The 23928-nt window shown below is 45.8% G+C and overlaps 1 protein-coding gene across 1 annotated transcript in view; it reads left to right on the top strand.

The window, feature by feature from the left end:
- The window catches only part of LOC145340835 (glypican-1-like), a 190002-nt gene that overhangs the window by 161532 nt on the left and 4542 nt on the right, over nt 1-23928 (top strand). The window contains exons 4-8 of the mRNA XM_080185289.1: nt 4383-4548; nt 5407-5537; nt 10898-11029; nt 13015-13148; nt 23692-23867. Coding sequence (XP_080041415.1) covers nt 4383-4548; nt 5407-5537; nt 10898-11029; nt 13015-13148; nt 23692-23867 — 739 coding nt within the window. The remainder of the gene's footprint in view (nt 1-4382; nt 4549-5406; nt 5538-10897; nt 11030-13014; nt 13149-23691; nt 23868-23928) is intronic.

Here is a 23928-nt window from a genome sequence, read left to right on the forward strand (position 1 = left end):
CAAAAAGCCCACAAAAATGCTTTTAAATGATTTAAACAGTTCTACAAGGTAAGTTCTTACTACAAAAGTGCTTTAAACTTATTTAAACAGGTTTTTAACAGGTAATTTCTTATCTGTCTCTCTGCTCCTTCACTCGCCTGCTCCAGCAAACAATGGAAATTTGCTGCCTGGTTTGGAGGGTAGGTCATATGAGGAAAGGTTGAGGGAACTGGGGCTTTTCTCTTTACAGCAGAGGAGGATGAGAGGCAACTTAATAGAGGTTTATAAGATAATGAGGGGGATAGATAGAGTGGATGTTCAGAGACTATTTTCTCGAGTGGATGTAGCTGTTACCAGGGGACATAACTATAAGGTTCATGGTGGGAGATATAGGAGGGATGTCCGAGGTAGGTTCTTAACTCAGAGAGTGGTTGGGGTGTGGAATGGACTGTCTGCTGTGATAGTGGAGTCGGACACTTTAGGAACATTCAAGCAGTTAATGGATAGGCACATGGAGCGCACCAGAATGATAGCGAGTGGGATAGCTTGATCTTGGTTTCGGACGAAGCTCAGCACAACATCGAGGACTGAAGGGCCTGTACTGCGCTGCACTGTTCTATGTTCTATCTGTGAAGATTTGCATTCCAACCATTATCTCGTAAATTGAGTTTGTGTCTGTATATGCGCTGTTTATGAACAGAGCTCTTCACTCACTGATGAAGGAGCCTGAAACTCTGAAAGATAGCGCTGCCAAATAAACCTGTTGGACTTTAACCTAGTGTTGTGAGACTTCATACTTTGTAATAGTGCCATGGGATCTTTTACGCTCACCTGAGAGAGCAGGTGAGGACTCAGTTTGTGGAAGATGGCATTGCCAACGAGGCAGCACCTGCTCAGCACTGAATTGTCACCCGAAATTATGTACTCCAGCCTCTGGAGCAGTGAGTTCTTCTTAGCTTCAAATGCATAAGAACATAAGAAAGAACATAAGAAATAGGAGCAGGAGTAGGCCATCCAGCCCTTCGAGCCTGCCCCACCATTCAATAAGATCATGGCTGATCTGTCGCTGCTCAGTTCCACTTTCCCGCCCTCTCCCCATAACCTTTAATCCCCTCTCCTATCAAAAACCCATCAACCCGCATCTTAAAAATATTTAGCTTTCAACGGCAATAAGCTTTGATTGCATGCTGCCTTTAACTTGTGAAGCACCTCAAGATGTCATCATAAGTAGGAAGCGGAAAGTCAAGAGATGAGATAGAGAGGGAGCAACTTCAGAGGGATAATTGCAATCTCAGATAAAGTGATGGGGTTTGGAGGAGCTGGAGCTGCAGCCAAAGCTGGCAAGGTTGTGTCTGTTGCCCCTTGGTGGTTGTGGGCCTTGGAAACATTTTTTTTTAAAAAGGCACAGAATAAAAGCCCATCGTGTCTGTGCAAGCCAACATGATGCCAAGCCTAACCCTACTTTGCATCTCTTGGTTCTACAAACGAGCATCCACGTCTTTTTTATTAAATATGATGAGAATTTAAGGGTGGGATTCTCCGATCTCACCTGTTGTCACCCCACTGCCAGTGAGAAAGGAGAATTTGGTGCTCAGCCATTCTCCAGTAATAGCACTGGAGAATCCCAGCTGCAGATGAGATCAGAGGATTTCGGCACAAGTCTCTCCCACCTTTTCATTACCGTGACCTTCAGACCCTCAACACCATCGAGGGAAAGGAGAAAAAATAGATGACCACGGGATCCAGGGTGAAGTAGCTAAATAGATACAAAATTGGCTTGATGACAGAAGCCAAAAGGTAGTTGTAGGAGGTTGTTTTTCAAACTGGAGACACGTGCCTCAGGATAGGTGCTGAGTCCATTGTTATTTGTTATTTATATTAATGATTTAGATGAGAATATAGGAGGCATGGTCAGTAAGTTTGAAAATGACACCACGATTAGTGGCATAGTGGACAGTGAAAAAGGTTATCTGGGATTGCAGTGGGATCTTGATCAATTGGGCCAGTGGGCCAACAAATGGCAGAGTTTAATTTAGATAAATGCAAGATGAAGCATTTTGGTAGATTGAACCAGGCAGGACTCAGTTAATGGTAAGCCACTGGGGAGAGTTACAGAGCAAAGAGATCAATGGGTACAGGTTCATAGCTCCTTGAAAGTGGAGTCACAGATGGACAGAGTGGTGAAAAAGGCATTCAGCATGCTTGATTTCATTGGTCAGATCATTAAATATGGGAGTTGGGGTTTCATGTTGAAGTTGTGCAAGATATTGGTACAGCCACACCTGGAATATTGTGTACAGTTCTGGTCACCCTATTATAGAAAGAATATTATTAAACTAGAAAGAGTGCAGAAGAGATTTACTAGGATGCTACTGGGACTTGATGGTTTGAGTTACAAGGACAGACTGGATAGACAGTCTGTGGAACGTAGAAGGCTGAAGGGTGATCTTATAGAGGTCTATAAAATAATGAGAAGCCTAGATGGCTAGATAGTCAATATCTTTTCCCAAAGATAGGGGAGTCTAAAACTAGAGGGCATTGGTTTAAGGTGAGAAGGGCGGGACACAAAAGAGTCCAGAGGGGCATTTTTTTCACAGAGGGTGGTGAGTGTCTGGAACAAGTTGCCAGAAGTAGTAGTAGGGGCGGGTACAATTTTGTCATTAAAAAAGCATTTAAATAGTTACGTGGGTAAAATGGGTATAGAGAGATATGGACCAAATGTGGGCTACTAGGACTAACTTAAGGGTTTAAAAAAAAGGAGCGACATAGACAAGTTGGACCGAAGGGCCTGTTTCCATGCTATAAACCTCTATGACTCTAGGCACAAACAGTCGAGGAATTCCTTCATCAGGCGGTGAGGGTGGCTGTTGCTTCAGGGACCAGGTCCTTTTTATTTGAGATTTGTCATCAATTGTGAGGCAGGGGTAGATCCCACATATCAGACACATTCCAAGTATAAACCTTTCCAGGTCGTTAGACAAAATAAGCAGTTAACACCTGGAACAAAAGCATGGTGTTGGAGAGGGCAATGTCAGGTGGTTACTGTACAAGATATTGAGAGTATCTTTAATAAGCATTAAAAGGTAGTCAATAGAGACATAGATGGTTTAATGCAAGAAGAGTTCATCCAACTCCCCTTGATTGTTTTTCTAAAATCCATCTTTCCTGCTTTTTCTCTGAATTCCCTGTTATAATTGAGTCAGTAATTCTCCAGGACCTTTCTGAATGCTGGAATTGAGTTAGCATCGAACAGCCACTCAAGTGTAACATTCCACTTTCCAATATGGCTGTGCGTAAAAGGCCTGTTATAATCGCTTTGCACGTCTGATGCTTATCTCCAAATGACGCCATAGTCTTTTCTTTGCTACCAATGAAAGTCATTTATCTGTGCTTATCTTCTCTGCTCCTTTTATCATTTTGAACTTCTATTAAAAACATCTCGGTTTTAAGATAGTGCAGCTGAGCTTCATGAGCTCCAGTCCTTTATCACTAGGAAATGCTGGGTTGTATCTAAGTATTTGATTTGTTTTTCTGGAAGAGATGACTTTTTTCTGCAGCAGGCTCTTGACTTAGCAAAGCTTATTTTCTGAATGAGATGCTAACACGCTGCCATTTCGCACTCACGCTGCGTTTGAATTCAACTCCTCCGCTGTTTCCCTTATATACCCCAGTTAATAGTCAGCATCATTTCACAGCACAGAACTACCTTTAAATTAGCTTGACATTGGCCATTATACTCAATCTGGGCAGTGCAGGAAGAGGACATGACATGCTGGCGCAGTAGGGAGTTAATATTCTGTGTTTGGGTTGAAGTATGAGGTTGGGACAGACATATGATCCAGGGACGTTGAATGATGACATTGGCCCAAAATGGAAATGTTGGGCTCATTCTCATCAAAGAAAATGTTCTTTGGATGTGGGCAACGTCCCTCATTGCCCCACTGGCATTGGGGCTGGAGGCTGGCAGGATTCCTTCCCTGAAAGGCAGCAATGAACCAGTTGGGTTTTGCATTGGTTATTTTCTGAAATACTAATGAGTGTGTTTGTTGTAAAATTCCGTTTCACTGTCTGCCAAGGTAGGATTTGAACTCTGAACCTGTGATTACAAGTTGGCCACAAGACTACTGTAACCATACTTCTATCTGTTAGGGTTTGAGATAGCACAGAGTTTAGACTTACTCTGTGTCTGCCAGAGCATGGAACCTGGACTTAGCTGTTCCGTTCTCGAGCGCGAACATCCCTCATCTTGTAGAGCACAAACATTCAGTGAGGAAGAAGCATACTGCAAATTTTGGGCTCCAATGACAAATCTGCTTGAAGGGAATTTTTTGCCAGTTGACTATTTTTGAAGTATTCATAGCTGTATTAAGTTTTTTCCCCCCATTCCTCCCCTACCTGTCCAGGTGCCTCCTAGCCCAGAGTGTGTTCGAGCCATGATGAGGTTGATGTATTGTCCTCACTGTCGGAGCATGTCAAGTGTGAAACCCTGCAACAACTACTGCCTCAACGTCCTGAAGGGCTGTCTGGCTAATCAAGCTGACCTAGACACTGAATGGAGGAACCTAGTCGGTAAGGTTCATGCTGACCAGAGGAGCTGTGGGGAGGGTGGGGAACAGTCATGGACACTGAGCCTCAACATTAAGAGCTTGCGTAGATTCCTGATGGCCATTGAAAGAATTTTCCCTCATTCTTTTCTTCATCTCTCTATTAGATCATATGAGAATTTCTTTGATTGCTTACCATACCTTTGCTGGAAAGTCCTTTGCCACAGCCTATCGGGGTTTCTCCAGATCTCTCACCACACTTGCATTGGATAACTGGGAGAAAGCCCTGGGAATGATCCCCCCCTTTAAATCAAGGGTACTGAAGTTATTACCTGGAAAGAGTTACTGAGTGACAGTGTGAGGGAGCTAGACCAACATCAGTAGAGATACAGTCAGTAACACAGGGTATTGGGAAGAGGGGTTACTGAGTGACATGTGAGGGAGCTGGATTAACATCAGTAGAGATTCAGTCAGTAACACAGGGTACTGGGAGGAGGGATTGCCGAGTGACAGTGTACGGGAGCTAGATTAACATCAGTAGAGATACACTCAACACAGCTCCTCCTAAAAACCAGGAGAGGTAATTGATGGGAGGTTAAAAAATATATATATATAACATCTACGTCGTGTAGATAAAGCTGTCAAGTCATTTCACAGATATGAAATCAAGCAAAGATAATCGCTAAGTCAAAGGAGACAGTGGGAAAGATGATGAAAAGTCTTGTTAAACAACTGGGTTTTAGGGCTAGTCTCCAAGGACAATTAAGATGCAGGGAGTTTGGGAGTGGAAATTCAAGTGTGTGGGGCCTAGGCAGTGTACTAGCAATATTGTGATCCATGGGAGATATCTGAACACTGATTTTAACTATTGTTGACGTTTCAGACTCAATGATTCAGGTGGCTGACAGGTTTAATGGGCCGTCAAACATGGAATCACTGGTTGATACAATTTCCTTGAAGATTATTGAAGCAATACAGACCATGCGAGATAACAAAGCTCACATCTCATCAAAGGTAAGATTAGTCAGGGCAGAGAGTACATTCTGGATTGGAAGCAGTGGATGGCACAATGAGTTCGAGCTCTGTCCTTTCAAACAGCAACTGAGGTGAAAAATGCTCCCCATTCTACTAGCTGGAAGACTATTATGAGAAATTGGTTGAGGCAATCATAGAATCATTGTCTCCTCCTGGGCAGAAGGAGGCCATTTGGCCCATCAAGCCTGTACCGACCACAATCCCACTCAGGCTCTATATCTCCATAACCCCATGTTTTTACCCTCAGTAGTCCCCTGACACTAAAGGGCAATTTAGCATGGCCACTTCACCTAACCTGCACATCTTTGAACTCTGGGAGGAAACCGGAGCACCCAGAGGAATCCCATGTGGACACGGGGAACATGTGCAAACTCCACATAGGCAGTGACCCAAGCTGGGAATTGAGGTCCCTGGCGCTTTGAGGCAGAAGTGCGAACTACTATGCCACTGTGCTGCCCAGTCTCGGACCAGTTTTGTGTGATATTAATGACCAAAGTGAAATCACCCAGCATTGACTGCTAAGTGGCAATGAGTTGGCATGAGATTTGTGTTATACCATAGGATAGCAAGCATTTTACGGAATTTGAATACTGCGGGCCTGTGTTAATCTATGTTTGGCATCAAATTGGAAGTCAAGGTTGGGATTGGGTTTTGGAAACATTGGCTGAGATTGGATTTGGGAGGTTTATTTGGAACTAACACTTCACAATTGTGGAGACTTTCTTGCCTGTCCATAGTTAACCTGATCTAATAAAGCAGTGTTATAACTTCATCAGCAGGTTATGTCAGACCGTAAATAACTGGTTCTCTCATTGATACATAAACCAAAATATTAAAAAATGTAAAAATGGAATGCCTAATCTGCCTTCCCTTCTCCAATTAATAAATACATTTTATTGAGTTTTATGTGGCATTAATGTCACAAAGCACTTTTCAAAGCAATAACGATGAACGTTTGGAAATACTTCTCTCTCCTCCTCTTAGGCATTCTCTGATACCGATTTCTTTGATTATTTTTTGTTACTTGTGCTAATGCTCCCTTACATGGTTTGGTGTAGCACTCCTGGGAAGCATTTTGGGATATTTTACAATAGAAATGCAAGATGTTGTTGTTATGTTATTGTAACAAGTTATGCTGCTATGTGTTAGTTTTGGTTGATGCATTTAGAATGAACACATGCCAGTTGTGATCCTACTCAGGAGGCCCAGACTGTACACAGGACCATTGGAGAATGCGAGATATCCATGCTGTGCTGAAAATCCCAGCCTGACCATTACTCCATATCCTACCTGTTTGTTTTATGTTGAGAGGCCTGGGTACAGGTAGCGGAGAGAGGGGTTGGGTGCTGGTTAGACATTGCCATTTTAAATGGACAAAGTGGACACACAAAAGGCTAACTGTATTCCTGCAATTCTGCCCTCTTGTGCATCCTGGTATTCCTTCACTTCACGTTACACAAGCTATGTTTTGGTACTTTCATTGATTATGAGCATCAATGGCAAGGGCAAAATTTGTTGCCTAACCATAATTTCTCTTGAGAATGCCATCTTCTTGAACTGCTGCAGCCCACCTGGTGTAGGTGCAGTTAGGAAAAGAGTTCCAGGGTTATGACCCAATGACAAAAGCCAAATACGGCTTTTGCAGGAAATACTGTCAGTATTCTCTTTGGAAAGAGAAACAGGAACAGACCTGAAACCTCGTTGCTGTTTCTGTCTCCACAAGATGCCACCTGACCTGCCTAGCATCTCCAGTACTCCCTGTTTTTGTTCCTTTGCTTCACCACTCATAGTGTCTCTTCATCTGCCTGAAGTTTATTTATTACTAGTCACAAGTAAGGCTTACATTAACACTGAAATAAAGTTACTGTGAAATTCCCCACATGTCTAGGCCTTTAGGTTGTGGCTACCACGATTAAACCTCTCTGCCTCTGTTTCTCTCTTCATTAAGGTGCTTCTTGAAACCTGCCTCCTTGACCAGGTTTTTGGTCGCTTGTCCCAATATCTCCTTCTGTAGCTTGATACCAACATCTGTTTGATAATATTCTGTGAAGCAGCCTGGGATGTGTTTTGAACTACACAAAAGCTCAGTACAAGTTGTTGTTGATTCCAAGTACAATGACCCTTGACATCCTTAAACTCCAATTTGTAAGTAAGATTAACTTGTTTCCTTGATTCCTGGGAAATATGAATGAGATTCTTTTAGACTGAAGAACCACAGAGAGCTTTGTGCAAAAACACCTGCACGTAACATTCATGTTTGAACTTGTACTGTTCCATCTGCTTCTTCCTTGTTTTTAGATGTGATTTATAAACCAGCTTAACCTGCTAATTTGACGTTAAAGTGCCTCCTCTAAAGGGAACACTGGGCATTTGGCATTTTATCTCCCTTTCTTTACACCCAGCCTTCCCCTGCTCTAATTTCTGAAGGCACTGTTAACTTGCTGAGGCCCTGTTTCATGGCTGTTGCCATCGTTTTTTGTGTGTGAGACTGCGCACTGATTGCTGGAAGTGCATATTCATTTGGAATGTTCGGCATGCCTCTGACCCTGGTCTCACCTGGCGATATCAAAAGAACAGAGATCTCCCTAGCATGCCGGGCTTGGTAACTCCCATTCCTTTACTTTGGCTCCCAATTTATTGCCTGCAGTAACACCAATATCCAAGCACTACCCAAGAACCAAGTTTTAAAAAATGGCTGCTATGTTTGACTACGATCATTGGACTTCAGAAGCAATTCATTCATTTCTTTTACAGTTAAAATGAATCGTTTTGTCTAGAAAAGGGAAGACTGAGCACTGACTTGATAGAGAACTTTTAAATTATGAAGAGCTTAGATAAAGCAGCTACAGAGAAAATGTTTCTACTTGTGGGATGTCCAGACCTAAAGGTTGAGCTCTTGTGGCGCAGTGAGTAGCATCCCTGCCCCTGAGCCATAAGCCCTGGGTTCAAGTCCAACTTGACAGGACTTAATGGCCAAAGAAGGTGACTTCATAATGCAGTTAAACAGGTTGAGTGTCAAACTATGAATCTTTCCAACATGCCAATGGCTGGCAGTAAGAACAGGGGAGCAATGCATGATGTGGAGTGGTGACCCTCAAGCTATAAGCCCCCAGTGACAAACTAGCAACCTGTTCCTGGAATTACTTGCTATAGAAAACCTCTCTTAATGCATCACTAGGTATGGGAAAAGAATTGCGTTGGAAAAGTAGGGGTCATTAATACAGGATGACCACTAACAAACCCAGTAAGAAATCCTGGGGAATCGTCTTTACTCATAGAACAGACTCACAGAATGTGAAACACATTATCTCACAAAGTAGTTGAAGTGACGAACATAGATTCAACATTGAAGGGGAAGCTAGGTGAGTATGTGAGGGAGAAAGGAATGGAAGGCATGTGGCATGCTTGCCTTCATCGGCCGGAACATTGAGTTTAAAAATTGGCAAGTCGTGTTGCAGCTTTATAGAATCTTAATTAGGCCCGCACTTGGAATATAGTGTTCAATTCTGGTCGCCACACTACCAGAAGGATGTGGAGACTTTGGAGAGGGTGCAGAAAAAAATTACCAGGATGTTGCCTGGTATGATGGGCATTAGCTGTGAGGAGAGATTGGAGAAACTTAGTTTGTTCTCACTGGAACGATGGAGGTTGAGGGACGACCTGACAGAAGTCTACAAGATTATGAGAGGCATGGACAGAGTGGATAGTCAGAAGCTTTTCCCCAGGATGGAAGAGTCAATTTCTAGGGGGCACAGGTTTAAGGTGCGAGGGGCAAGGTTTAAAGGAGATGCACGAGGCAGATTTTTTTACACAGAGAGTAGTAGGTGCCTGGAACTCATTGCCAGGGGAGGTAGTGGAAGCGGATATGGTAGTAACTTTTAGGGGCGTCTTGACAAATACATGAATAAGTTGGGAATAGAGGAAAATGGTTCCCGGAAGGGTAGGGGATTTTGGTTTAGTAATTCCTTAATTCCCTTGTCTGTCAAAAACCTATCTACCCGCGTCTTAAATATATTTAGCGAGGTAGCCTCCACCACTTCAACGGGCAGAGAATTCCAGAGATTCACCACCCTTTGAGTGAAGAAGTTTCTCCTCAACTCCGTTCTAAACTGCACCCCCCCCCACCCCCCCCCCATCTTGAGGCTGTGCCCTCTAGTCCTGCTGTCCTTTCTGAGCGGGAAGAATCTCTCTACCTCTACCCTATCCATCCCTTTCATTATCTTATACGTCTCTATAAGATCCCCCCTCATCCTTCTAAACTCCAATGAGTACAAACCCAGTCTATTCAGCCTCTCTTCATAGTCCAACCCCCTCATTTCTGGTATCAGCCTAGTGAACCTCCTCTGCACTCCCTCCAAGGCCAAAATATCCTTCCGCAAGTGTGGCAACCAAAACTGCACACAGTACTCCAGCTGTGGCCTCACCAGTGCCCTGTACAGTTGCAGCAAGACCTCCCTGCTTTTATATTCAATCCCCCTTGCTATGAAGGCCAGCATCCCATTCGCCTTCCTGATCACCTGCTGCACCTGCAGGCTGGGTTTTTGCGACTCATGCACAAGGACCCCCAGGTCCCTCTGCACCATAGCATGCTGCAGCTTTTCGCCCTTTAAATAGTAATCCCTCCTACTATTATTCCTGCCAAAGTGGATAACCTCACACTTGCTAACATTATACTCCATCTGCCAGGTCCTCGTCCACTCGCTCAGCCTATCCAGATCCCTCTGCAGACTTTCCACACCCTCCGCACAATTTGCTTTTCCACTCATCTTCGTGTCATCAGCAAATTTTGACACCCTACACTCAGCCCCCTCCTCCAGATCATCTATATAAATGGTAAATAGCTGAGGGCCCAGCACCGATCCCTGGGGCACTCCACTAGTCACCAACCGCCAATCAGAAAAGCACCCATTGATACCAACTCTCTGCCTCCTATTAGACAACCATATTTTCTTTCTAAAACTTCAGATTAACCAGGACGATCATCCTCCAGAAACTTGAACTCATTCAAAACTCTACTGACTGAGTCCTAACTTGTCCAAGTCCCACTCATCCAGAACTCCTGTGGTCGCTGATCAATATTGGCGACTGGACTGGCAATGCTGTTGTTTCTTAAATTCTCATCCTTGTTTTCAAATATCCTTCTCCATCACCTTCTCCATATAAATGGTTATCCATTGGATGATTCTGTTCCATTTAGGCTAATGGAACCATCTCGTGCTAGCAGATGCACCCTGCATCAGCTTATCTATATTAGAAGCAATGCCTGTTGAGTTGTAAGCAGGACAGGTTTGTTTGTTCATTTGGCCGAATTTTCCATTCTTGCTTTGTTTCCTTCACAGGTTCTTCAGGGCTGTGGTAACCTCAAATCAGTGAGCAAAAGGTCTGCCGAGGATGATGTAAAAAAACGTGGAAAGCCATATCCAGTGGCGGAGAAACCAGTCAGTCTTGTTACTCCCCCCATAGACAGATTGGTAGGTACTGGGTGACTCAGAGTTTAAGATTCCCATTTCAGTTGAATGTTAACATTGCTAAATTTCTTCAGAAAAATAAATATTTCCAGGAAAGAGAAGGCTGACCTTAACAGTGGGAGCAGCAGTGTGAAGCCTGATCATCTGCTTATAGTTTCCATCAGGGTTCCCTGTACCACAAGGGGAGTCTGATTCCTCTTGCCCAGCCTGGAGGAGTTGAAGCAAACAGTGTCGCACCCTGTTGACTCAACAAAGATTAAGATTTGAGCCTAAATCATTAGGCGGGGAGGCAGTTGTATAACTGGAGCACTAATCCAGGACTATGCCCTGGAGTACTAATTCAGGGTAATGCTCCTGGGACCCAGGTTCAAATCCCAAAACAGCAGATGGTGAAATTTGAATTCAATGAAAATCTGGAATTAAAATTCTAATGATGACCATGAAACCATTGTCATAAAAACCCATCTGGTTCACTAATGTCTGAAACCTGCTGTCCCGTCCTGACCTGGCCTACATGTGCGTCCAGAGCCAGAATTATTTGGTCGTTCATGCCAGCGGGACTCTCTGGTCCTGCTGCAGTGAACGGAAATTTTGCTGAGCGTCAGATTCTCTGTCCTTGCTTGCAGCGTAATGGGATGTAAATAATTGCAAAATCCCAGCCCGGATCTACAGCAACATGGTTGACTCTTAATTGCCATGGCCTCGCAAGTTCTTCAGTTCAAGGGCAATTAGCGTTGGACAACAAATGCTAGCCCAGCCAATGACACCCACAACCCATGAATGAATTTTGAAAAAACTGTGGTCCATGGGAATAATTCCTGAACTGCGCAAGTGTGTTTAACATTAGTTATCATTGGAGAGCAACTCACCTCTTCCAGACACCTAGGACCTTATTATTCTGGGAGGGGGAAGAACAGAAAAGCCATTCTGGACATCAAGCTGCACTGATAGACATGGTTTGTCATTTTCCTATTGCAGTGCGACTCCTCTGAAGCTGCCATTTTTGTTAAAAGCATACAACAAAGAATACAGACAGAGTCACCAGGGTAGCCATTAACCATTCCATTGTGCCATAGGAATATAAATAATAGGAGAAGGAGGAAGCTATTTGGCCCCTTGAGTCTGTTCTGCCATTCAACAAGATCATGGCTGATCAAATTGTGGCCTTAACTCCAATTTCTTGTCTCTGACTAACCTCTCATCCCCTCCCCTTGTTCCATCAGCACAACCCCTGACTTCTTTGTCTTGCCCTTTGGTACATGATTATATAGTGCCCCTGGAGTTTAGGCTCCAACGCGTTGATGGTATGCAGACTTTTCCACTTGGGCCAGCTTAGCTTGATTTGTTGCAAGAAAAATGTAAAGAGAAAGATCAGTTGGCCAAACAACTCTCTCCCAGTGTTGTGCTGAAGAATGATCCCCAACTGCATCGCATCACCCACTGTGCGAGCAAGATCGGTCTGATGTGAAGTGGTTATTCAAGTCATCTGGATCTTTAATACATTGTTGATTAGGGCAACTGCTTATGATTTGAAGGGAAGCGATTTGCAATAGAGACCATAGAAATTCCCAGCGCAGACAGAGGCCGTTCGGCCCATCGAGTCTGCACTGACAACAATCCCATCCAGGCCCTATCCCCGGAACCCCAGATATTTACTCCACTAATCCCTCTAACCGGGGACACTAAGGGGCAATTGAGCTTGACCAATGCACCTAACCCGCACATCTTTGGACTGTGGGTGGATACCGGAGCACCCAGAGGAAACCCATGCAGACACAGGCAGAACATGCAAACTCCACACAGACAGTGACCCAAGCCGGGAATTGAACTCAGGTCCCTGGAACTGAGGCAGCAATGCTACCCACTGTGCCACCGTGCCACCCATTTTTGCATTTGCAATAGGCCATTAGCCAGTGTCCGTTGGGGGTTTGAGAATGAAGGTGGTTGTGAGTAAGTGCAAGGTGCATTAATGGCTGGTGTGCTTTCAGGTTACTGAAGTCAAGATGAAGCTCCGAGATGTTAAGGAATTGTGGATCACCCTCCCCAGTGTCCTGTGCAGCGAGAAGGTGACCGCAGGGCCAGTCAACGAGGACAGGTGTTGGAATGGGCAGAGCCGAGGCAGGTAAGATCTGCTCTCTCAGTCACATTGGATAAAGATGTCCATGCCCCCTTCTACCACAGTAAAGTCCAGTGTGGTTTGGAGCACCCAGACATTGTTCTTCTATTGGTTAAATACAGCGAATGAGTCTAATAGGATATTTTTTGTTTCATTTTTCCATCCCTTATCTCTGGAGGGGATTGACGATTGTGAAGGTGCTGGTAGCCTTCCATTTCCTGGGATAATTGGCCTTCCTTTATATCTGAGCCCAGAAAATGAGTGACAGCTAGCTACAGCGAGAGGGGTGATAAAGTGGTTAACACTGCTGCCTCACAGGTTTGATTCCCAGCCTGTGTCACTGTCTGTGCAGAATCTTCACCTTTTCTCCGTATCTGCGTGGGTTTCCTCTGGTGCTCCGGTTTTCTCCCACAGTCCGAAAGACATGCTGGTTAGCAGCATTGGCCATGCTAAATTCTCCTCAGTGTACCCGAACAGGCACTGGAGTGTGGCAACTAGAGGAATTTCACAATAACTTCACTGAAGTGTTAATGTAACCTACTTGTGACTAATAAATAAACTTTAAACTATTTGACTGCATAAGGCATAGCACCCAATAAAACACTTGTGTGCTTTGCCTCAGAGATCGCATTGGATCCCTGAGTTCCACTACTCACCCTTACCAACCTATGCACGTCCTGCGAATAGCCATCAACCAGAAACTGAACTGGGCTAGCCATGTAACCATTGTGGTTCCAGGAGCAGGTCAGAAATTAGACATCCTATGGAGAATAACTCACAGAATCACTCAACGCTACTGTGCAGAAAAGGACCTTCAGCCCATTGAATCTGCACCGATGAATGAAATGCCCTGACCTGCCCACCTAATCCCATTTGCCAGCACTTGGCCCATAGTCTTGAATGTTATGGCGTGCCAAGTACCCATCCAGATACTTTTTAAAGGGTGTGAGGCATTTTGCCTCCATCACCCTCCCAGGCACTGCATTCCAGACCGCCACTACCCTCAGAATGAAAAAGTTTTTCCTCAAATCCCCTCTAAACATCCCACCCCTCACTTTTAACTTTTCTCCCTTCAACTAGAGGGAACAGCTGCTCCCTATCCATCTTGTCCGTGCCCCTTAATCTTGAATGCCTCAATCAGGTGACCCCCTCAGTCTTCTCTGCTCCAGAGAAAACAATCTAAGCCCATTCAACCTCTCTTCGTAACTTAAATGTTCCATCCCAGGCAACATCCTGGTAAATCTTCTCTGCGCCCCCTCCAATGCATTCACATCCTTCCTATAATGTGGCGACTAGAACTGCACACAGTATTCCAGCTTTGGCCTCATCAAAGTTCTATACAACTCCATTATGACCTCTTTGCTTTTGTAATCTATACCCCAATTGATAAAGGTTAAAATGCCATATGCCTTTTTCACCACCCTATTAATCTGCCTTTCTGCCTTCAGAGATCTATGGACAAACACATGAAGGTCCCTTTGTTCTTTGGAACTTCCCAGTGTCAGACCTTTCATTATATACTTCCTTGTCAAGTTACACCTTCCAAAGTGCATCACCTCACACTTTTCAGGGTTAAATTCCATCTCCCACTTATCCGCCCATCTGACCATCTCATCTATATCTTCCTGTAATCCAAGACACTCAAACCTCACTGTTAACCACCCGGGCAATCTTTGTGTCATCGGCAAACTTACTGATCCTACCCCCCACATAGTCATCTATGTAATTTATATAAATGACAAACAATAGGGGGTCCTGCACAGGTCCCTGTGGTATGCCAGTGGCTTCCAATCACTAAAGCAGCAGTCTGTCACCACCTTCTGTTTCCTACCACTTATGAATCTACCTTGTCAGATCACCCTGTATCCCATTAGCCTTCTTAATAAGTCTCCCATGTGGGACTTTGTCAAAGGCTTTGCTGAAATCCATATAAATTATATCAACCGCACTACCCTCATCCACACACTTGGCTACATGCTCACAAAATTCAACCAAATTTGTTAGGCATGACCTCCCATGGACAAAACCATACTGACTATCCCTGATCAAACCCTCCCCTCCCATAGTCGGAAAGATGTACTGGTTAGGTGCATCGGCATGCTAAATTTTCCCTCAGTGTACCTGAACAGGTGCTGGAGTGTGGCGACTGGAGGAATTTCACAGTAATTTCATTGCAGTGTTCGTGTAAGCCTACTTGTAACTAATAAATAAACTTTAAACTATTTGACTGCATGAGGCATGGCATCCAATATAACACTTGTGTGCTTTGCCCCAGGGATTGCGCTGGATCCCTGAGTTCCAGAACTCCCTCTTAACAACCTATCAACATGCTGGGGGGTTATCAGAAACTAAGCTGGGCTAGCCATATAACCATATAACCAGGATCAGGTCAGAAGCTCGACATCCTGCAGAGAGTAACTCACCTCCTGACTCCTCAGATTCTGTCCACCATCTGCAAGATACCATTCAGGAGTGTATGATACAATACTCTCCACTTGCCTGGATGGGTGCAGCTCCAACAGCACTTGAGGAGCTCAACACCATCCAGGACGAAGCAGCCCGCTTGATTGGCACCCAATTTACAAACACTCACTCCCTCCACCAGCATTGCACAGTGCAGCAGTGTGTGCCATCTTCAAGATGCACTACAAAAACTAACCAAGGCTCCTTCAACAGCATCTTCCAAACCCATGAGCGCTGCCATCAAGAAGGACAAGGATAGCAAACACATGAGAACACCACCACCTGGAGGTTCTCTTTCAAGTCACTCACCATCCTGACTTGTAAATATATCACCATTCCTTCACTGCCGTTTGGTCAAAATCCTGGAACTCCCTCCCTAACAGCAGGTGGGTGTACATACACCACGTAGACTGCAGTATTCAAGGACATAGCTCACCACCACCTTTTTAAGGGGCAATTAGGGATGGGTAGTAAATGCTGATCTAGTCAGCGCCACCCATATCCCAAGAAGTTTTTTTTAAACTGTGCTTTCTATTCTCTTTGTGATCTCATCTTGCTCTGCCTTGGGTCTCCTCCCCCCAGCCTGATACGTCCCCAAACGTTGGGCTGCCCCTTGGTCCCTCTCTCCTTCCACTGTACCATCTATAGTCACTCAATCAGCCACTGCACTCCTCCCCACTGGAATTCCCAAACCCTCAGTGTCCTCAGCATGTCACCTCCCACCTCACCTTCAAGTACCCTCTCTCAGTACCCCTCTCCTCTTCTCCATTCTCCCCCCACTTACTTTCCAATAATTTTCCTTTTGTTGTGAGGCGCCTTTTCGCAAATGACCAGCAGTGCTGGGGAAATGACAACTGAATTGCAATCCTCCAATCAAAACAACTACAAGAGTGAAATGGGAATCTCTTGAGGTGTTTCTTTTTGCTTTGGCCATCATGGGCACATGTTGGGACATCTAATGTCCAGAATCTGTTAGCTCACAAGTGGGCGATGTGTGGTTCATTCCTGTAACACAAAATCTTGCCTTTTACTATTTTGCTGAATTATACACCTCATTTCTCTAAGTTCTGCACCGGACAGTGTTTGGTACCCGATTGTGAGCAGTGTTCAAACTGAACACCAATCGTTAAATGCCAGAACTTATCTAGCTGAAACATGTTTGCCTACTCCATCAGGAGCTTAGCCTTATTAAACGGCCCCAACCACAATAGCTAGAATCAGCTGACCTGGAATGTACTGCAGATTGAAGATGGGATTTCCTGAATCCTTCCTTAGTTGAGGAGCAAATTAACTCATTGTGCCATCAGGGTGAGCTGGTATTTATCCCTCACCCAATGTGGTGGTAAGATCCTACTGAAAGCCAGGAGGTAATGACTGGGTATCCGGTGCCTGATCTAAAGCAGGCTGTAAATGAATGCCAACAGTTTATACCAGCAGAAATGGCACACACAGTGTGACTTGCAGATGAATTGGATACACTCATGGAATGCATTTAATGATTGCACAGTGTATCTTCCATTTCAACGATTTCGCAGAAAAGCACAACTTTATTTTGCACCCTTTCTACAAGTTCGAAGAATTCAAATCCAGTTTTTGTAATTAATCCTCATACACTTGGTCCTGCTAACCCAATGTATGCAGAAGGCCTTGCATTGGCATGTCCCCATTATGCCCAATCACTGTGTTTTCTGGATTTTGGTCTTTCTGCAGTCTCCATTTTGCTTCACATGGTCTCCATTTCCCTGTTTTCTGACATGTTTCAAGTGGCTTCCAAGTTGGGAGCAGGGACAAATGGGGGAGTGAGTTTTTTTGTAGGGGAGATTAATACAGAATCAGAGAAAATACCTCTGAAATTTTAACAAGCAAAGGCAAATACAAAATATTTGAAAAGAGGGTTGAAGGACAGCCAGAGAGAAAGAACTTTAGGAGTCTTCTCCAATCCTTTGAGGGATGTGGTGAGGCACTGGGATTTTGGGAGAGATGGGGATGGGTCGAGTTGGGGGGCGGGTGTGGTGGCAAATGCTTGTGTCTGATGGTAGACAAACAAGCTGAGTCAAAGAGCAGCTGCTGCAAATAAAGTTCTCAAGCTGCTGGGACATTTAAGGAAGAGTTAACGCACAGGGGTAAAAGGAATTTGAATGCTGTTCTGATAAACTGATGTACCTGAAAAGATACGGACTACAGAGCTTTGAAAAGGGACGCAGGGAGCATTGGTAAGCCAAGGGTTAACAAGCTGTTCATGAATAACAATAAAAATGGTTAGCATTGTGTGGCTGTATTAATGTATCAAATGAACACACTTTTGCACTGAGTGTTGTTTTACCTCTGGGTGTGTTTTAAGTGCAGTACCAAATTGATGAGATGTGAGAGGAAAGGTTTCATTTCTGTGTTGTCTACTTTTATACCCAGGAGATACGAATGTCCCGCTGTCACTCACCAAATTCTCTCTTCATCTCGTACATCTCAGTTCTTTGTGGATGAATTGTTTCATCCCTGTTTTCTGTCCGGAATAAGGGTAGGTCATTCAGTTCTATGGAGCTGCTGTAACAAGCAAGTAAATCATGGCTGGTCTGTACCTCAACTCCATTTTGCTGAATTTGCCCCATGGGAGTCAGTGCAATGAAACCTGTCCTGACTGAGCCTCTGGAGCTGGGAGTCTTAACATGTGTTTGATATTCACATGTTGAGTACTCCAGGTGACTTGGGTTTGGAAGAGTGTTTTGCAGTTGAGAGCAGTGACTTAAGCCAGCAGTTATAGGCTTTTAATGGTGTCAAGAATCAATACCCTGATCAATCAAAATTCAAATAGTTCCTACTTTTGACAGTTGACTTCATGACTGAGCTAAATTAGCGTATCAGCCCTAGCAACTGGTCAAACCTTTAAGTCTTGGGAGGGCTGTAAGTGTGTGTTTGTGGGTCAGCGGGGAGGTAATTAGCACAGAAGAAGAGCAGATGTTTTATCGAGGTCAGTAGGGCAGGATTGATTGCATGGGTTGTCATGCAGCATTTAGCAAGTGGTAACCAGGATACGTAACTCCAAATTTCTGCAGCGGATTTTCTGTGTGAGTGACCCCACAAAGAATTTCTTCTGTTTGCTTGGGATGTGGGTAAAGTATGATCCTTTGGAGAAAGGGTGGATGGTGGAGAGGGTTAGATAAACCTCCTCAAGTTTTTCCTTAAATTAGCTTGGGATAATGCCAATATTTAATTTGGAATGAGGTGTCTTTATAGAATAAAGAACATTACAGCGCAGTACAGGCCCTTCGGCCCTCGATGTTGCGTCGACCAGTGGAACGAATCTAATGACCCGCTAACCTAAACTATTCCAATGTTATCCATATGCCTATCCACTGACCATTTGTATGCCCTTAAAGTTGGCGAGTCCACAACTGCTGCAGGCAGGGCATTCCAGCGTCCCCACCACCCTCTGAGTAAAGAACCTACCTCTGACATCCGTCCTATAATTATCACCCCTCAATTTAAAGCTATGTCCCCTCGTGCTAACCATCACCATCCGAGGAAAAAGGCTCTCACTATCCACCCTATCTAATCCTCTGATCATCTTGTATGCCTCAATTAGGTCACCTCTTAACCTTCCTCTCTCTAACGCAAACAACCTCAAGTCCCCCAGCCTTTCCCCATAAGACCTTCCCACCATACCAGGCAACATCCTGGAAAACCTCCTCTGCACCCTTTCCAATGCCTCCACATCTTTCTTATAATGTGGCGACCAGAACTGTAAGCACTACTCCAAGTGCGGCCGCACCTGAGTTTTGTACAGTTGCAACATGATCTCACGGCTTCGAAATTCAATCCCTCTACCAATAAAAGCTAACACACCGTACGCCTTTTTAACAACCTTGTCAACCTTTATGTAGAACATTTCCTCAGGACATAGGTGAAATATGTAGAGATCATGATTGGGTAGTTTGACCAAGTATCTTCTCTGTTGGTCGATGCTTTTTTTACACTTGGTGAACTATTAGGCAACTCGTTTAATTTGTAAGGTTCATTATTCAAGCTTTTAGAAATTTGGGGCCTGCTCTTCCTTGTCACTTCTCATCCATTTTGCCTCTAGGCCTCTATTTGCAGCCTGCCTAGCTGTGAATTAATAACTGGCCCGGGATTCATGTGTTCCTGCTACGTTTTCAGTTGTCTGGCAAGAGTAAGGGGATGTCACTATAGGCAGGGCAATCCCAGCCTCCACAGACAATGAATGAAAGCACCCTATCAAACTGAAATTATGTTCATAGAACTATGGATTGCTTTCAAAACTGCCAAATGCGGGCTGATTGAAATTGGGGCCTTGCTGTGTTTAGGTTATCAGTGCAGATCTACATCCCAGCTCTCTGATGGCTAGTATTCCTGAGATCGACTCCCTTGACCACAAGTTAGTGAAAAGGCCCATCGCAAACTGTGGGGCCTAAATTGGAGTTGCTGCATACTTGACAGTTTTGAAGTTGGTGCTTGGATAGTCAGAGAGCTTTGTATGATGTCCAGCTGCGTTATTAGATGCTGGCAGTCTCATGGTTTTGTGTTAAGTCAGCAGCTCCTGTATCAAAAATGATGCTGTGTGTGCACACGTCTAATTTTTTTCTTTGTCCCTCTCGATTGGATTTGTAATTTTATAAAAAGGGCCTTTTAGGAATTCTATGGGCTTCATAATGATAAACAAGGTGCTGTCTAATGGCAGAATCCAACCAGGCAGCTTAAGGATACACTGTACCCCTGAGGATTGCTAGAGTGTGTGATGCTGATCTTGTTAGGGAGCAACAAATGGACTTTCTCCTACAACAGGCCATCTGATGAAATTTTTTCCTTATTGATTATTGTGCTGAAAAATCACCCAAAGGGAATTGTGTGGCTTTAAGTAATGGGAATGTGTTTTTTTTTAAAAGAAAATAATGGAAATTTATCGTTTGAGTGGTTTTCTAATTAAAAATGTTATCGACTGAATTCCTGAGCTTGTGGACAGAGATGGGGGCTCAGAGCTATTAAGTGCTGTATTAGATTGCTCAATCTATATCTCAACAGTGGTGGTATTTATCCAGGCTGAGCAGATTTAGTTTCCCCTCCCTGAACCGCAGTGTGTTGCTGTTGCGTAGCAGCTGTCTTCACAGTCATGTAATGTACACCGGATCGGGTTATGTGTCAAGGCAATGGAACAATGTAAATACCAACCCCGGCATCTGCTGGGACAAGGGTTTCAGGGAAAATTATAATGCTATTGTGTGCATGTGCGGGCATGCTCATGTCAGCACTTGTGAGCATGTGTGTCAGAACCTTATCTTGGGCTCGTACATCATGTGAGGTTTTAGCAGGAGTGGCACTGGGAGAAGTTAACTGTGCCAGTGTCAGTTTAATATTTTCACATGCCACACAGCTATATAAAACCGAGAAGGATGCAGTTTCCATTCCTGGACTGTGTATCATTGGTGGGGCACAATGGTCAAGCATCCTACACTCGAAACTGAGAGGGAATAACATGATCAAACAGACTCCTTGATCCTTCCTGAATAGAGGCTACTCTTGTGTGTTCGGAAAGGTTGGCCAGCTCAAAAGATTGGGAAGGGTGAGATTGTGAGGGGTGCTGCAGTGCGAATTCAAAGCATTTGGGAATCTGTAGCGGCACAGTGGATAGCACTGTTGCTTCACAGTGCCCGGGATCCAGGTTCAATTCCGGCCTTGGGTCACTGTCTGGAGTTTTCTCCTCGTGTCTGCGTGGGTTTCCTCTGGGTGCTCCAGTTTCCTCCTACAGTCCAAAGATGTACGGATTAGGTTGATTGGCTATACTATATTGATCCTAGTGTCAGGGAATTAGCAGGGTAAATATGTGGGTTTATGGGACTAGGGCCTGGGTGGGATTGTGGTCACTGTAAGCCTGATGGGCCAAATGGCCTCCTTCTGAACTCTAGGGTTGCTATGATACTACAAATGGAGAAAGGTGGACTGTCCATTGAATGGAGTTAGGCAACCAATTTAGTTAATGAACAGTTCATTCGGATCAGTTCTTTGGGGCTGTCATATTTTTGTCGAACCCCACCTTTACCCATATGGGGAACTGCCAGCTTCATTGACGAGGCTTCCATGAGTCCACCTAGGAAGTGTCATGGCCCAAAGAGGTGAGCCATGGGAGCAGCATGCTTGCTTCACTCCTTTGATCTTTAATTTTAAAGATATCTTTCCAGAGGCTGTTCACGTTGAGGTGCCCCTCAAACCTGCCTCAGCAGCATGCTCCTCTCCCAGTAAGAGCTGTTGACCCTCTGATTGGGCTGGCAGTATCAACACCATACCTGCCAACCTGAACAAGATGGCAAGACCGAAACTGGGCATTTAGGAGGCTGTCTCCAAAAATATAGCTGAGTGAGTCCTACTGCCAGCAAATGTGGGTGCTGGCACCCCATCCCTGACCACCTTGGGTTACTGAAGCCCGTGGTTAAAAAGCTGCCCTGGGTATCAGCTGGCTGTTTGTCAATGTTTGCATCATGGTGAGGACAGGCATTCTCTTTGTTATTGAAACACGCATTTTTCTGCGGTGATCCTGACTAATGTCTTTCATTTCTATCTCGCCAAGGGGAGTTGATGCCAAGTGTTGTGTCAATGTCACTTCGCTTGCTGATGTCAGATCATTGAGGCATTGAGCACAAGACTACCCTCCAGTATGACTTAGTGCCTCACTTTAGCAAGCGGCCTATTCGAATGTTAATTTTATCAAAGGTCCCTTTATCACTGTTGCTGCTAAGGAGCACACAGCATACAATCAAACTTCAAATTAGTTCAAATTGCTATATTTGGGCCAGCTTAATGTTTAGTAGAAGGGTCCAGTTCTCATCACTGTCCTTTCCCCCCTCCCTCTCCCCTTCCCTGCTTCCCTCTCCCCTTCCCTGCCTCCCTCTCCCCTCCCCCCAGCTCCCTCTCCTCTTCCCCCACCTTCCTCTTCCCCGCCTCCCTCTGCCCCCCCACCTCCCTCTAACCCCCTGCCTCCCTCTCCCATCCCCCGCTGCCCCCTCCCTCCCAAGCTCCATCTCCTCCTGCTTCCCTCTCACCTTCCCTGGCCTCCCTCTCACCCCTCCCTAGCCTCCCTCTCCCCCACTGTGTCTTCCTCTCCCCCCTGCTTCCCTCCCTTCCGCCTCCCTCTCCCCCGCCACCCTTTCCCTTCCCACCCGCCTCCCCCACCTCTCATTCGCCTTCCCCGCCTCTCGCTCCCCTCCCCCGCCTCCCGCTCTCCTCCCCTCCCCCGCCTCCCGCTCTCCTCCCCTCCCCCGCCTCCCGCTCTCCTCCCCTCCCCCGCCTCCCGCTCTCCTCCCCTCCCCCGCCTCCCGCTCTCCTCCCCTCCCCCGCCTCCTGCTCCCCCACAAACTCCCTCCCCCCTCCTGCTCACCTCCCTCCCACCTCCCACTCCCCTCCCCACTTCCTGCTCACCTCCCCACCACCTCCTGCTCCCCCCAAACTCCCGCCCCCCTCCCTCCCACTCCCCTCCCTCCCGCTCCCCACCCCTGCCTCCCGCTCCCCCCCACCTTCCGCTGTCCTCCCCCCACAACCCCTGCTGCCTTCCCCCTGCCTCCCATCCCCCTCCCCATGCCCCTCCCGCTCAAACTTGCCCCCTGCTCCACCCCACCCCTCCTGCGCCACCCTGTTCCACCCACCACCTCCCCCCCCCCCACTCTGCTCTACCCAACTGCACCCCACTCCCCCCACCCGGTTTCTCCCCCTCAACCTCCGTTCCACTTTCTGCCCCCCCCTCCCCTGCCCCCCCCCCTCCCATGTCGTGCCCCTGTTCCCCTGTCACCCCGTCATCCCTCCCAGCTCCCCTCTTCCCCCCAGCTCCCCTGTCAACTCCCCTCCCCAGCTACCTATTCCCCCGGCTCCCCTCTTCCCCAACCCCGTCCGCTCCCCTCTTTCCACCCTGCCACCCGCTCTCCTCTTCCCCCAGCCACCCGCTCTCCTCTTCCCCCCACCCTGCCGCCCGCTCCCCTCTTTCCCCCCCCCCTCACTGCCCGCCCCTGTCTTCCCCTCCCATCGCCTTCTCGCCCTCTTCTGTGCACATTATGGACTAATGCTTGTCAACTCTCATCATGCCTGACAGGTACCTCCCAGAGGTTATGGCAAATGGATTAGCCAATCAGATTAATAATCCAGAGGTTGAGGTTGATATCACCAAACCGGATATGACCATTCGCCTGCAGATCATGCAGCTGCGGATAATGACCAATCGACTGCGGAATGCCTACAATGGGAATGATGTGGATTTTCAGGACACGAGTGAGTACCTGGCTTTGCCCTGTGTGAATGCGTTTGTGCTTACTGATGTGAAAGACATTAC

This window comes from Carcharhinus amblyrhynchos, chromosome 3, assembly GCF_965287045.1.
Source record: "Carcharhinus amblyrhynchos chromosome 3, sCarAmb.v2.hapA, whole genome shotgun sequence".
Lineage (NCBI taxonomy): Eukaryota > Metazoa > Chordata > Chondrichthyes > Carcharhiniformes > Carcharhinidae > Carcharhinus > Carcharhinus amblyrhynchos.